Source organism: Callorhinchus milii, unplaced genomic scaffold (genome assembly GCF_018977255.1).
Source record: "Callorhinchus milii isolate IMCB2004 unplaced genomic scaffold, IMCB_Cmil_1.0 Scaffold14, whole genome shotgun sequence".
NCBI classification, from domain to species: Eukaryota; Metazoa; Chordata; class Chondrichthyes; order Chimaeriformes; family Callorhinchidae; genus Callorhinchus; species Callorhinchus milii.
The window spans coordinates 17,706,211-17,720,889 of NW_024704755.1; the positions used below are offsets into that span (position 1 = coordinate 17,706,211).

The 14,679-nt window shown below is 47.9% G+C and overlaps 1 protein-coding gene across 11 annotated transcripts in view; it reads left to right on the plus strand.

The window, feature by feature from the left end:
* cnot1 (CCR4-NOT transcription complex, subunit 1) overlaps positions 1 to 14,679 on the plus strand; it is a 99,748-nt gene that overhangs the window by 81,676 nt on the left and 3,393 nt on the right. For 5 of the 11 annotated variants that reach the window (XM_042340338.1, XM_042340343.1, XM_042340339.1 and 2 more), the window contains exons 31-46: positions 2,426 to 2,566; positions 2,656 to 2,760; positions 3,318 to 3,437; positions 4,106 to 4,297; positions 4,816 to 4,958; positions 5,383 to 5,491; positions 6,190 to 6,359; positions 7,475 to 7,507; positions 8,695 to 8,926; positions 9,141 to 9,389; positions 9,657 to 9,820; positions 10,426 to 10,543; positions 11,582 to 11,683; positions 11,809 to 11,982; positions 12,671 to 12,820; positions 14,285 to 14,498. In XM_042340338.1, coding sequence (XP_042196272.1) covers positions 2,426 to 2,566; positions 2,656 to 2,760; positions 3,318 to 3,437; positions 4,106 to 4,297; positions 4,816 to 4,958; positions 5,383 to 5,491; positions 6,190 to 6,359; positions 7,475 to 7,507; positions 8,695 to 8,926; positions 9,141 to 9,389; positions 9,657 to 9,820; positions 10,426 to 10,543; positions 11,582 to 11,683; positions 11,809 to 11,982; positions 12,671 to 12,820; positions 14,285 to 14,498 — 2,416 coding nt within the window. The remainder of the gene's footprint in view (positions 1 to 2,425; positions 2,567 to 2,655; positions 2,761 to 3,317; positions 3,438 to 4,105; positions 4,298 to 4,815; positions 4,959 to 5,382; positions 5,492 to 6,189; positions 6,360 to 7,474; positions 7,508 to 8,694; positions 8,927 to 9,140; positions 9,390 to 9,656; positions 9,821 to 10,425; positions 10,544 to 11,581; positions 11,684 to 11,808; positions 11,983 to 12,670; positions 12,821 to 14,284; positions 14,499 to 14,679) is intronic. The other 6 variants (XM_042340345.1, XM_042340346.1, XM_042340347.1 and 3 more) reach the window with 3 other exon arrangements.

Below are 14,679 nucleotides of genomic sequence, written 5' to 3' on the forward strand. Positions count from 1 at the left end.
ATTGAGGTTTTTAAAATAGTAAAGAGATTTGATAGGGTAGATACAGAAAAATTATTTCCTTTGGTGGGGAATCCAGAACAGGGGGGGCAGCATCTTAAAATTAGAGCCAGGCCATTAGAGGCAGGTTTTCACCCAAAAGGGAGGGGAAATCTGGAACTCTCCCACAAAAGGCTGTGGATGCTAGATCGATTCATATTTTCAAGACTGAGGTGGGTAGATATTTGTTAGGTTATCAAGGGATATGGGGCAAGGGCGGATAATTGGAGTGTAGGTACAGATCAGCTATGATCTTATTAGAATGGCAGAACAGGCTGGAGGGGCTGAATGGCCTACTTCTGTTCCTATGTTTCAAAGCAGTCATTGTGACTAAATCAAACGAGTGCCGGGAGAATAGTTCAAAGAGCCCATGGATACTCTAGGCATGTACTAATGCTATAATTGGATTGAGTACTGAGCTGGTCAATTCCAATGAAATTTATCAGTCCTATATTTCTTCAGTCTCTGGGTTGGGTCTAGCCCTGAGTGCTTGGATCAGTCCTTGTATTGAGATGCTTTTGGTTTGGGTTTTCAGTTGATAAATAAATTGAATGTGATTAAATAGTCCAATAGTTTTGAGGTTTGCACTATTTTTAAACCTGTGGCTGGGACTTCAGCTAGCTCAGGCTACTTCAAGGATTCCTGGCTTTTTCTCATGAGCATAGCTGTACTATAACTGGTGTTCCTGTTTGAGGTAAGGGACAACTTAAGCGTTAGTGGGATGTTTCATTACACAGTTTGCAAATCTCTTTCTGTTGTAGAATTGGTTGAGTACCAGCAGGCGAGTCCGGAGGCAGCTGTACATGAGGGGTTTGTGCCTGGGACAGCGAGACGTGTAGCAGACAGGCTGATAGCTTCATTGATCCGTTACTAAACAATTTTCACTTGTAAAATAACTTTTACATAAGGAATGTCTCAAAGACAGAGTGGGATCTGGAGTTGGGGGAAGTAAATGATCAAAGGCCCAATTGAATAGCAACGTGTTTTGATGTTTTTTGGAAGTATGGAGGGAAATAAGGAAAGATTTTGGAAGAGTTCCAGAGAACAGAATAAAGTAGCTGAAAGCTTGTCTGCCGATAGCGTGAAGCGGGCCAGACTGGGGAGCAAAGTGGTTGGCAGGGGATTAGGTTGTTGAGGTAGAGGGTGGTGCAAGCCTCTGGAGGTGTTTGAAGATGAGGATAATGATCTTGAAGCTGCTGTGGAGGTATGTAACTAGTGGAGCTTAACAAGAATAGAGGTGATGGACTCGTGGAGCTTAGTGCACGGGAGAGGACAGTTGGATGGTCTGGGCTTTGTGAAGGGTAGAGCTGAGGAGGGTGTTGGAGAAGTCAGGCTGGAGGAAGGTGCTGGACCCATTTGGTTATATCAGGACTGAGGGAGCGATAGGGATTGGAGATGGAGGAAGCGTACTCGGTCAGAGCCCAAATAAAAGACTTAAAGGATAGTTATGGGTCGAACAAACGCGAAGGTTCTGTACAAGATACGTGAGTTGGAGGTAAGGTAATAGGAAGAATCGAGCAGGTAGCCTGGTTTTGTCAAAATTGGCTGATATGCATAATATTTGAATCGATTGTAGTGGAAGTGTCTGATTGGTTCTTTGAATTCCCAATATTCTCTGTCAGAAATGTGTAAGATTAGCTCCCTCCCGGGGCAGTGACTGGCCTTCACTCAGCACCGTGGTCATCATCAGTAACCAGCTTTGCCAATGAATGACGCCGCTGTGTGCCAAGTTCCCTACTGACTTGCTGTTTGCTGCATGACGAGACGTCAACTGCTCGGATGTGAATCATCCGTAGTCATATATTGGTGTTCTTAAAAAGGGCTAATGTCAGTTACTGTTGAAAAAGCTTTCCAATTAAGAGACAACAAACCATGTTGTTTAACCTGAGTCTTTGTGGCTGGAGCTGCTCTGGGGTTTGGATCATTGGGGGAGTATAGGTGAACCAAATCCTGTTCTTCATTGATGACCAGTTAGTGACAGCAATTGGGAGTGAATATACTGGGAGTGGTTGGGTTTCCTGTCCACCCCCAGCCCACTTGCTGGCCCTGTTGTGGCTCCTGTCCCAAGATCAACTCACTACAAATGGCCAGACTGGTTAGTAGTAACACTCAGCCTGTCGTGCAGAGAAAAGGAATCTGCTAATGGCATTATAATAATAATCCTTGCATTTGATATAGCGCTTTTCACGTCTTGACGTCCCAAAGCGCTTCACAGAATACACTGTAAAGTGAATTGACTGTATATTTGTGGGTGAACACGGCAGCCAATTGCACACAGCAATGTCCCACAAACAGTCGTGGATTGAAAATGACCAATTTATTTTTTGTTTTTTTGGAGTGATTATTATTAGGCGTATCAGCCAATGAACTCTGAAATGTGCTTCCTTAGGCTGCGTCCCCACAGCAGAGGGAGATGATGGAACAAGCGGCTGCACAGATCGCACAAGACAACTGTGAGCTGGCGTGCTGCTTCATTCAGAAAACCGCAGTGGAAAAGGCAGGACCCGAAATGGATAAAAGGCTTGCGACTGTGAGTCTTTCCTCTCTGTAACATAATGTACTTCAGCTGGTTTACAGTCGCGGCGTGTGGTCCCCTAATGTTTGTTTTATTTCCTGCAGGAGTTTGAACTGCGTAAGCACGCGAGGCAGGAGGGTCGGCGTTACTGTGACCCTGTGGTGCTCACTTACCAGGCTGAACGAATGCCCGAGCAAATCCGACTAAAGGTACTGGGCAATCTTCTGTGCTGTAAACATCCGTATACAGTCATATAGCCAGCTGGAAGTAGTCTTAAATTGATCAGAATGCAATTCCTGTGGCAGATGGAAAAAATTGTCGATTAAAGTCAAGTCTCTCCATCAGACCTTTTAGTCAATTCCTTTCAGGAGGGCTAAAGAGAAGGTGCACACTTCTTGTGTTGTGTGCTGCTCGCCTGCCCTAGCTCTGAACCTCACTGGGTCAGAGCCAACCACAGCATCAGGATGTCCCTTAATCTGCTCCTTAATCATTCAGTGAAAGCTGCACCATCCTTATCTCTTTCTTCTTCCCCACTCCATTTCCCACCTTAAAACTGGAATAGACTGTCTAGTTTTCGCTATGAGCACAGGGGTTGTGCCTGGAGCTTTCTGCCGTTGAATTATTACAACACTGGGGCCTTCTTCTCCAATTCAGTTGTACTCTGATCTGTTTGTCTGTATCTCCCAGTGTATTCCATTGTTTGTTGGTTATCATGTCACTCGTATTCCAAACGTTGGTTCAGTATATAATGTTACGACTTTCTCAGGTAGGCGGTGTCGATCCCAAACAATTAGCCGTGTACGAAGAGTTTGCACGTAACATCCCAGGATTCCTACCCAGCAATGACATCTCACAGCCCACAGGCTTCCTGGCAAAGCCTATGCAGGTAACTAACCTCCTCCAGTCCTTGTTTCTACTCTTATTCACCTACAAACAGCCTGCTCACTGATAGTTCCCCAGCAATCAGTCACACAGGGAAAGGCTGGTAACTCCTTGACTTGTTTGAGTTCCATTTGTTCAGTTAAACCCCAAATGTAAATTGCTGTGTAGCCTCAGTGCCAGTTCGGAGCTCAGTGGTTTGCATTTGGGTTGGGTTGATCTTTCTAATTGTTTGTTGAAGGAGATTCGCTCCTGACATTCAGAGGCAATAAAATATTTGGTGGTGTTGAGCAGAGCTATAATCCACACTTATGGCAAGATGGATCACAGGTGATGTTAATTTCTGGAATGGGAGTAACGAGGGAGGCAGCAGAGAGGTTAGACTTCTCTACATATCACATGTATTTCTCAGCTTTGTTTGTTCGAGTCTCAAAAAGTTCTGCTCTACTGAAAGTCACCAAAGCCACAGAATTGGGAGGTTTGGAGAAATGCTGTTCCCTTTGATAGATTTGTCATTGACAATATCCTGCATCTCCCATTGACAACTGACCAATCGTCAACTGGGAGCTAGTGATGGGGAGGTCACAGCTGTGTGTTTGATGAGGGTTCAGTTGATAATGAGGGGTTCACAGGCCAGGCTGTGGTAAACTGATGTCCTATATATCTCTTTCACAGCAGGCCTGGGCGACTGATGACATAGCACAGATCTACGATAAGTGTATCACAGAACTGGAGCAGCATCTTCATGCTATTCCTCCCGGCCTGGCCATGAACCCCCAGGCCCAGGCGCTGCGTAACCTACTGGAGGGCATGGTGATGGCCAGGAACTCCCGGGATGCCATTGCTGCCCTCGGTCTCTTGCAGAAGGTGAGCTGACTGACGGCTGCTGTGTGTGTGTGACTCACTCACTCCTGCCATTTGTTTTTGCGATTGTTTAATCTGCTTAGCAAAATATTACAGTAAAATATCAGCCTGGTTCCATCAGCTGCTCTCTCTCTTCCGCTATCCCTCTGCCTTTCCCCTTCCCCATCTTCAGGTTGTGCCTAAAGACGTTCCCCTTTGACTGTGCCTATGGTCACCTCCCCCCGGCTTGGGGTCATGCTCTACCACTGTCGAGCACTCTGGGACGCGACTTTGCGTGAGGGGTGCTGTGTTTAATGCAAGTTGTTGTTAGCTCAAAGGTTCTTGGTTTAAGCCCCACATTAGGACTGGAGTCCATGCTGACATTCCAGTGGAGAGCTGCAGGAGCTGAACATGACACCAAAATGACGACGTGCTTGGCAAGGGAATATCAGAATTGAGTGGATTGTATTATACTACTAACTGTTGAGGTTGCACTATGAAAGCAATGAATACTGACGTGTTTCTGCTGCTTATCTTTGAAGGCTGTGGAGGGGCTGTTGGATGCCACAAGTGGTGCAGACCCAGATCTCTTGCTCCGTTATCGGGAGTGCCACTTACTGGTGCTGAAAGCCCTGCAGGATGGTCGTGCCTATGGATCCCAGTGGTGCAACAATAAAATCACAAGGTACTGCCTGCCTCAATGTCTCCAGCGTGGAGAGGGGATCACTGCTCTGCTTCTCCCCTACCCTCATTGAGACCTGCCTGCTCCCCCCACCACAACTCTGTATTTTGTGATATATTCTGTAAAGTGCTTTGAGACATCTCGAAGGTGTGATTAGGCGCTATATCAAATACAAGGATTATTATGGTTGGAATCTGGAATTCTAGTTGAAGCAAACTGTAGGCTTTCAAGATACTTGGAAAGAGGAATGTTGAAGAGTGGGGGGAGTGTGGGGAAACCCAGACTGTAGACGGGATCAGCAGAATGGCCTGTTTCTGTGTAACAGCATTCCAGGATTCTGTGAAAATCAAAGTGAATGTTAATGGCAAGTCAGTAGATTTTCTATCTTTGTGCATGTGGTTCAGATCTGTCTCTGCTTCGGTTACAGGTGTCTCATTGAGTGCCGTGACGAGTACAAGTACAATGTGGAGGCTGTGGAGCTGCTGATCAGACACCACCTGGTGAACATGCAGCAGTACGACATCCACCTGGCTCAGGTACAACACAAGCACTCAACATCCCCCTCCCACCTCCAGTGCTGATGTCAGTCACATGGGTTTCATTTAATTTATTCTAAAGAGAAAGTAAATTAAAACGAGTCACTAAAAATGGGCTAATGGTGACTTCACTGTTGTAGCTGGACTGGCCATTGCTGCAGAGGTTCCCATGGGCTTACTGAGGAATCGAGAGCTCAGCCTAAACTCTACAATCTCTTGGTTGATTTGCTGCGCCTCTTTCCCTTCCTTGCCCCCATCCCCCGAATCCCGGGCTGTAGGTTGTGACGTCAGTACCTCCTCTCTTCCCCTCCCACCCCCCCCCCACCCCCACCCCCCCGTGAGGTTGCAGACTCTTTATATATTTAGTGTCCATCTTCTAATTTTCCCCCCATTGGTTTGGCCTGGTCTGGCCTTACGCTGGGTGTGTGTCTGGGGGATGCTGGATGTGCCCTGGCCTAAGTGACCTTTGTTCACATGTGAGTGTCAGATGCTGCCTGCCTGCAGAGGGTGAGGCTTTCCCACGTGCACAGACGCCTGAAGCAACCTCCACTTGCAGCTGAGACCAGCAAACCCAGCACAGACCAGGCCTTCAACCAGCCACGTCCTGTGAGCTGCAGCTTTGACCACTACCCCATCAGGGCTGCCCTAATGTTGTTTTAGGACAGGAATGATGTGAGTCTTGTCCTCTCTTGCTGCAGTCGATGGAGAATGGTCTGAACTACATGGCGGTGGCCTTTGCCATGCAGCTGGTGAAGATCCTGCTGGTGGATGAGAGAAGCATCAGTCACGTCACCGAGGCCGATCTGTTCAACACCATTGAAACACTCATGAGGATCAGTGCTCATTCCAGGGGAAATGCCCCTGAAGGGTAAGGCTCAGAGCAACTTGTTACAAATAGAAATGTCTGGTACTGGAGAGGCCAGGGTTAATGACAAAATGTTATCTTTTGTGAGTTTGGGAAATTCATGCATCAAATGTCACTTTGATTGTAAAGTGACTGTTTTTCACACAGGAAAGCTGTGCGCAGTGACCATCATGCCCATCCCCACAGGGCAGCCAGCAATGCCTCTATAATAATGGCTTCAGGTTGAGCGAGGGTGTCTTCATTGCTCAGTAATTGGGAGTTACTGGGTTGGGGTGTGTCACATTTTCAGAGGAGAACCTCAGGGATAGTGTTCTGAGGAAGAGTACATTCAAAAACTGAGCACAGGGAGTGTCAGAAACTTCTGTACATTGACCTGATTATATTAAAAAAAAGTCATTGGGGGAAACTGGGTGCTTGGTGCAGAAAAAGGATGTAGAGTTGAGGCACCGGCAGCCAGTGTGGGAATTGTGTTGCTTTCCACCATCTCACTGCCTACACAGCGTAGTGTCTGCTGTATCTCCTGGGTGTGCCAGCAGCGCCAGGGTGTGGGGAAACCACTGGTACTCTCATCCAGCTGCTGGGAAAGGCCACGCTCACAGTAGGACCTACGGTGAGGTCTGGATCGGGTGTATCTTGTCAATGTGGTGCTTAACACCTTATCCATTCCTTATTTCTGCCAAACCATTGCCAGGGCAGTTTACACAGCAGCCACAGGCTGTATGTCACTCTGGTACTGTGTTGTTTTCCTGCATACGTGGTTGCTATGGTTAGTGGAAGAGGAGGGTTGCAGAGAGCAAGTTGACTCCAGGAGCGAGTTCCCACCAATCTGACTGAGCTTGCTGGGAGTTGAGTAGCTTTTTNAATTGAAGGCCACGATCCCCCCAGCAGCCTGATCCGGGGCTGCTCCTGCCCGCTTCCAGTCGAACGCAGTCCCGCAGTCGCTGGCCAGAGGGTGAATGAGCCTTCAGCCCAGTCCTACCGTGGTGGGGTACTGCTTGTCCATACGGTGGGGGGCTCCGAATACGTGGGAACCGCTGCTTTGGAAGGCTCTTCCTCATTTGTTGATGAGGTTATCCTCCACACGCTAGCCAAAGTAGGTAATCTTTTTTTCCCCACAGATCCACAAAAGCATTACGGATAGTCCTTAGAAGGTAGGACCTTGTACAAAGAGCTCACCATAATTTTTTTAAGTGAAAATCTTTGTTAATCCTTAACCTAACGGGCTAAATGTGATTGTCTGCACCATTAAGGTTCAGAATAGGGAGCTGTAACATTCTGCTCAGGTTTTACTCAAATTGTTTCTAATTAAGTGTAGTCTGGCTGTCTGCTGGCAGACTGACTACCTGTCTGTGCTGTATAGTGCCTGGGACTCACTAAGCTGGCAGTCACTGCACTGCAATGTGTGGCTGCTCAGTGAGGACAGTGCAGCCACTCCCTGTAGTGTTGTGTTGTTGCATGGTGCTACCTTGGCAGATAGACTAGAAACAACCCGTACCGGTTAGTATCACAGTGAGGACAAAGGTGTGGGGGAGGCCTGGGTGGAGGGACGTAAGTTAGGGAGGGGCTCTGTGGGGTGAGGACTCTGGCTGGGCTGGTGGAGGGGGGAGTCTATGGGAGGTTGGAAGAGGGCTTCTGTGGAGAGGTAGAGAGTTGTGGGCTTGGTGGGGTGGAGGTGGAACAGCGTGGCCTGTATGTCTCTGGATAAGGGCAGGTGTTTGAAAAGCTTGCACTTGTGGCTTCTAGTCCACGGGGTCTGAGGTCCTTGTGTGGCTGGTCACGATTCCTGACGTTTAGCACCCGCTGCCCAGCACTGCTTCACGGCTTTCTGCTGCACATTCTTTCTTCTAATGTGGAGTGGTGGATTGGGGCCTGTGGTAAGATTTGCATCAACGCTGAGCACGTTCCTGGCTGCTGGAAAAGGCGAATCGAGTGTGGATGCTGTGTCTTGTGGCACTGGAGCTGAATGCTGCTTCCTGGTTTATACTCTGTGTCTATATGTGCAGCATGTCAGTTGCTCCTGTTGGATGCAGGTTTGTCTGCAGTTGACTCCAATAGCTGCGCTCTGATCTCGTTCCTAACTCCAGTGCTTGTGAAAGGTTCACTCTGTGTAGCTCAAGGTGCCATTGGACGTCATTGAAAATCACTCATCAAATACAATTCAACGTTGATGTGGGTGCAGATTGGTGCCTGAAAACTCCCCAGTAACATCCTGTCAACTGTGGACCTGGCCTTGACGATGGGGAGTGCTCGCACTGTACCCCATCCTGACTGAAAGCGAAAGTCAGAATAGTCAGGTGTGAGCTGTTTGTGTGACCAGCTTCAATCGTGTTCCCCACAGGTTGCCACAGCTGATGGACTTGCTCCGCGCTAACTATGAGGCTATGATGGACAGGGCCCACGGGGGCCCCAACTTCATGATGCACTCAGGGATCTCCCAGGCCTCGGAGTACGACGACCCGCCCGGCCTCCGGGAGAAGGCTGAGTACTTGCTGAGGGAATGGGTCAATCTGTACCACTCCGCCGCGGCGGGCCGGGACAGCACCAAAGCCTTTTCTGCTTTTGTTGGACAGGTGAGAATCCATCTGGCAGCTATGTGTGTGGGGGGCTGTGGGCATCAGGGAGGGAGGTAGAGGCTAGGCAGATTTTGAGGAGGGGGTGATGGTGTCCTACCTGTACCTCTACTTGCACCTTAAGATAACTTCCAAGTGGCCAAAGAATCAGTAGCTATGTAGAGCAGAGAGAAGGCTGTTGCTCACTGATTGACTGTTTGTTGGGTCCTGGCAGATGCACCAGCAAGGCATTCTGAAGACTGACGATCTGATCACTCGCTTCTTCCGCCTGTGCACGGAGATGTGTGTGGAGATTAGTTATCGTGCACAACAGGAGCAGCAGCACAACCCCACCGCCAACCCCACCATGATCCGAGCCAAGTGCTACCACAACCTGGACGCATTTGTCAGGCTCATCGCCCTGCTGGTCAAGCACTCCGGAGAGGCCACCAACACTGTCACCAAAATCAACCTCCTCAACAAGGTCAGTGCCTTTCACGACCCGAACGCTGTCTGTGTGTGCGTGCGTATGTGTGTATGTGTGTGTGTGCGCGCGTCTGCCCAGCGCTGCGCTGTGTGTATGTGTGTGCGTCTGCCCAACGCTGCACCATGCGTCTGCCCAACGCTGTGTGTGTGTGTGTGTGAGCTGCCCGCTCCGATAGTTTGGACTGACTCGGGATGCTACCCCGTGTGAAGGCTGCTATATAAATGCTAGATGTTGTTGAATTGCTGACGCTGTGATTTGTGTCAGGTGTTGGGGATTGTTGTGGGAGTCCTGCTGCAGGATCATGAGGTGCGTCAGAGTGAGTTTCAGCAACTGCCGTATCACCGCATCTTCATCATGCTGCTGCTCGAGCTGAACGCTCCAGAGCACGTTCTGGAGACCATCAACTTCCAGACACTGACTGCTTTCTGGTGAGTATGAGCGAAGCGTGTGGCTCACCCCACAGTCCCACACGTCACCAGTGTACAAGCACAGAACTAGCACATTGGCAGATTCATCTGAGAGGAGTTAATTTGGTACTAAATTGTTGGCTTGCTTCAAGGGACACGGCCTTTGTAAGACACTGACACATGCAGTAGGAGTCTGAAGTTTGTGCCAAGGAATAGCCTAGAATCAGATTCTAGCGCAAGAGATCATTTGTCCCTTCATGTCTGTGCTGTACTGACTTTCCAAGCAATTTTCTCACACTCTATAAAAGTCTGTCTTTATTCCAGTGTTACCTAATTTAAATGCTGCTTAGGGGAGTGCTTCAAATCCTAAACGTCTACCGTATCACTGACCTCAGAGTGTGGGCGCGCAGTGTAGGGGGAACTTTACTGTGTCTCTAACCCGTGTTGGCGACTTGGCATTGTAACCCCTGGGAATGGATCGTTTTCCCATTCTTGACTAATTAGCTGTAAAGTGCTTTGATAAGAAATTATGTAATATTGCAGCTTCTTTCTTTACTTTCATCCTCTCTTCAAGCAACACTAACCTCTGTACAATGTTACATTAAAAGTAATCATTTTCTGTGCAGCAACACATTCCACATTTTGCGGCCTACTAAAGCTCCTGGCTTCGTCTATGCCTGGCTGGAACTGATCTCCCACAGGATCTTCATTGCAAGAATGCTGGCGCATACACCTCAACAGAAGGTAAGAGCCTGCTTTCAGTGTCTGCACAACGAAAACGCTGCCGCATAATATCACCTTCACATCCTTGTGCTAAATATCCCGTCCTGTACAATGTGATCCGTTCTAGGTAGGGTAATAAAAACAGAAGTTGCTGGGAAGACTCAACAGGTCAGGCAATATCTATGGAGAGAGGAAAGTGAGTTAATGTTTCAGGTCGATGACCAAAGGTGACCTGACCTGCTGAGTGTTGTTTTAGGTTGTTTTTAATTTCAGATTTCCAGTATCTGTAATATTTTGCCGATGGTCGAGCAGTTGGTTTGATTTAGATTCTTTAGTATTTGATGGCTATCAATGTTAGTTTTACTTTTTTAAAAACGTTTTTTGATTTTTAGAAATTGTTTTGACCACAGATATGGCTGACATCCAGGTCACAGGATCCATAGACTTGTAGAGCACAAACAACAGGAAGTGACATCCATTGTTACCTTATGACCTTGAAGTTTGATATTTTTAGTTAGAATCTTATAGAATATTACAGCACAGAGGAGGCCATTCGGCCCATTGTGCCTGTGCCAGCTCTTTGGAAGAGCTGCCAACTAGTGGCACTCCCCTGCTCTTTCCCCATAGCCTTGCAATTTTTTCTTTTTCACAGTTAATAGTTAACTATCTATTTCGTAGCTAATAATTAAACTTTTTTATTTAAAACTAAAGATGTGGATTTATTTTCCTCAGTTCTAAGCTGATAAATACTGATTATTGATTGAAATCTGGACCCAGCGAGGCTGATTGTAATTTGCTGGTGTTGGAGTTGGGAATGTCACTGGGAACATCTGTGTCCTAGGCTCCTTCACCTCAGTACTGCCTGATGTAATGTGAATGGATCCCTACAAGTGAACAGTGATTGTCAGCCATAATTGTGGAGGGTCCAAGTTGTGCCCTAAATGCTGTTGTGATTTGGGCAGGCAGCAGGTCTGTGTGAAGCATTGGGGTATTGGGACACAGGGGCTGTGAAATTGTTCCTCTTGTAAAGTGTGTGTGTGTTTTACTGTTATCTTTCAGGGCTGGCCCATGTATGCCCAGTTGCTAATTGATCTGTTCAAGTTCTTGGCTCCTTACTTAAGGAATGTGGAGTTGACAAAACCTATGCAAATTCTTTACAAGGTGAGTTAGGTGGGGACCTGGCTTGGTTTGCTCTCAATTGTCATTCTTTTTAAATAATGATTTACTGACTCTCCATCACTGAAACGGTCCTAGCAAGTGTGTAAATCCCAGTGTTTGTTTTCTAGGGCACACTTCGTGTCTTACTGGTTCTTTTGCATGACTTTCCGGAGTTCCTGTGTGACTACCATTATGGCTTCTGTGATGTGATCCCACCCAACTGTATCCAGCTGCGGAACCTGATCCTGAGTGCCTTCCCACGCAACATGCGGCTGCCAGATCCCTTCACTCCCAACCTGAAGGTACACAGCGCTGGTGACCAGCTCCCAATCACTTCTGAAGTAATGCAGGAGACATCACCGTCTCAGCACCAAGCCCAGCACCCTTTATGCTACAAATATGACACCTCAATAAAATGAATGCTGCTGATTTCAGCCTGTTTCAGAGACTGTGTAACAATAGTGATGGACTCTGAAGTGCCTGAACTCTGCTCCCATCTGAAGCCAGGTTTGGGGTGTTTGAGCTGAGTTTCACGATCGATATTAAATCCAGAGTTTGAAAGTGAAGCTTTCCAGAATCTCCCAAATACCATCTCCTCAATTTGTTTCTCTCCTGAAGACTTTTATCCTTCAACTGAGGGACCTCTTAGTGCAGGTATCCTCTCGTACCTCACCACACGGCCACTGATTGTGTGTGACGGGGAGTGTCGCAGGCTTATTTGGCCACACGGCCTCGCTTACTTCCAGGAATATCTAGTGAACATCAGCGGAGATACTGGCTGTTTGTCTTACGCTGCTCTCCTCTCCCCACTCCCAGCCTTGCTGAGGCCCTTCCCCAGGGCCGGTCTGAGATCAGTCACTCACTACAAATCAGCGTTGTTCCTGGTGCTACAATGCAAAGCTTTACCCTGTGGCAGCCCTGAGACTGATACTCATTGTGTCATGTTACTGAGCTCTGCTTTGCAGTATTGAGACTGTTGTGTTGTGGCAGGTGGATATGCTGAGCGAAATCAACATTGCTCCTCGGATACTGACCAACTTCACCGGAGTGATGCCACCTCAGTTTAAGAAGGACCTGGACTCCTATTTGAAGACCCGTTCTCCAGTCACCTTCCTGTCTGAGCTGCGCAGCAACCTGCAGGTAAGCATGAGGCTGTTCACCTTCATCCATAGTGTCCTTCCTTACACTGGCTAGTTATGATTTCAAGGGACGTGCCATCAAAATGTAAGCTTTATCGGAGGTAATAATCTCTTCAAAAAAATAATAAATTGGTCACTCAATCCACGACTGTTTGTGGGACGCTCCTGTGCCGCATGTCGCCCACAAAATATGCAGTTGATTCATTTCACAGTATATTCTGTGAAGCGCTTTGAGACGCTCGAAGATATAATAAGGCACCGTATCAAATGCAATGATTATTATTATGAGGCCCAGTGTAGTGAGTTAATGCGTTCAGTTTATCCTCACATATTAAAATATCTTTGGCAGAGCTACCCAATCAGTCCCACTCACCCGCTCTTTTCCCATATCCTTGCAAGTTTTTTTTCTTTTTAACTACCTGTCCCTTTTGAAAGTTGTTATTGAATCCGTTTCCACTGACCTTTTCAGATCATGCATTCCAGACCACCAGCTGTGTGTGTGTGTATATATATATATATATATATAAAAACTAATGTATATTTTATTTCTCCTTGTCTCCCTTCTGGTTCTTTGAACATCGCCAGACTACGGCACTACCTCACCCCTCACGCTGCTGAAACCCTGGTTCACGCCTTTGTCACCTCAAGGCTGGACTATGGGAACTCTCTCCTCGCGGCCTTCCCGCCACCTCCCTCCACAAGCTGCAGGTCATTCAGAACTCTGCAGCTCGTGTACTGTCCCGCACCAGGCTTCGGGACCACATCACTCCCACCCTCGCTCGCCTCCACTGGCTCCCCATCCCCCAGAGGATTGATTTCAAGATCCTCATCCTCACCTACAAGGCCATTCACGGCCTTGCTCCCTCCTACCTCTCCAACCTACTATCCCCCTACCTACCTGCCCGTACCCTCCGTTCCTCTGGCTCCGGTCTGCTCCACGTCCCCCGCCCCAACCGCCCTACCATCGGTGGTCGGGCCTTCAGCCTCTCAGCCCCCAGGCTCTGGAACTCCATCCCCCAGTGCCTTCGCCTTGCTTCCTCCCTTTCCTCCTTCAAGGCCGGTCTCAAAACCTTTCTCTTTGACCGAGCCTTCAGCTCCCCTCTCGACTCTCTTCCCCCTCCTCGCTCCCTCCCTTCCCTCCCCTCACCCTGACCATTTCCCCCTCCTTGCTCCCTCCCTTCCCTCACCCTGACCATTTCCCCCCTGCTCGGGTCATGACCCAACTGTACAGCGCCTTAGGACGTCCTCCTGACGTGAAAGGCGCTTTTAAATGGAATCTTGTTGTTGTTGTTGTTGTTTGCCAATTATCTTAAATCTATGTGGTTACTGACCCATCTTCCAGTGAAAACAGTTTCTCCCTATCTATTATCAAAACCCTCATAATTTTGAACAACTCTATTAATCCCCCCTTAACCTTCTCTGCTGTAAGGAGAATAATCTTTTTTTGTATTTTCTTTGTGTTCAGGTCTCAAACGAACCTGGCAATCGGTACAACATTCAGCTAATCAACGCACTGGTGCTGTATGTGGGCACGCAGGCGATCGCTCACATCCACAACAAGGGCAGCACCCCCTCCATGAGCACCATCACCCACTCAGCCCACATGGACATCTTCCAGAACCTGGCTGTGGACCTCGATACAGAAGGTAAAGAACTGAAAAACGGCAAAAGCTACAATGGTCAGTTTTTAAGCTTTATTATCCCTGTATTTGCCCAGTAACCTCTGTACTTGGACTTGTTAAACGCTATGTTTAAAGGAGGAGAATAGAGCCAGGGCAATACTAGCACATACAGGTGGATGGAATCCTCGAACAGTAAAGCAAAGGAGAGAGCTGGTCTTTTCTCTTCCTCTCCTCCCCC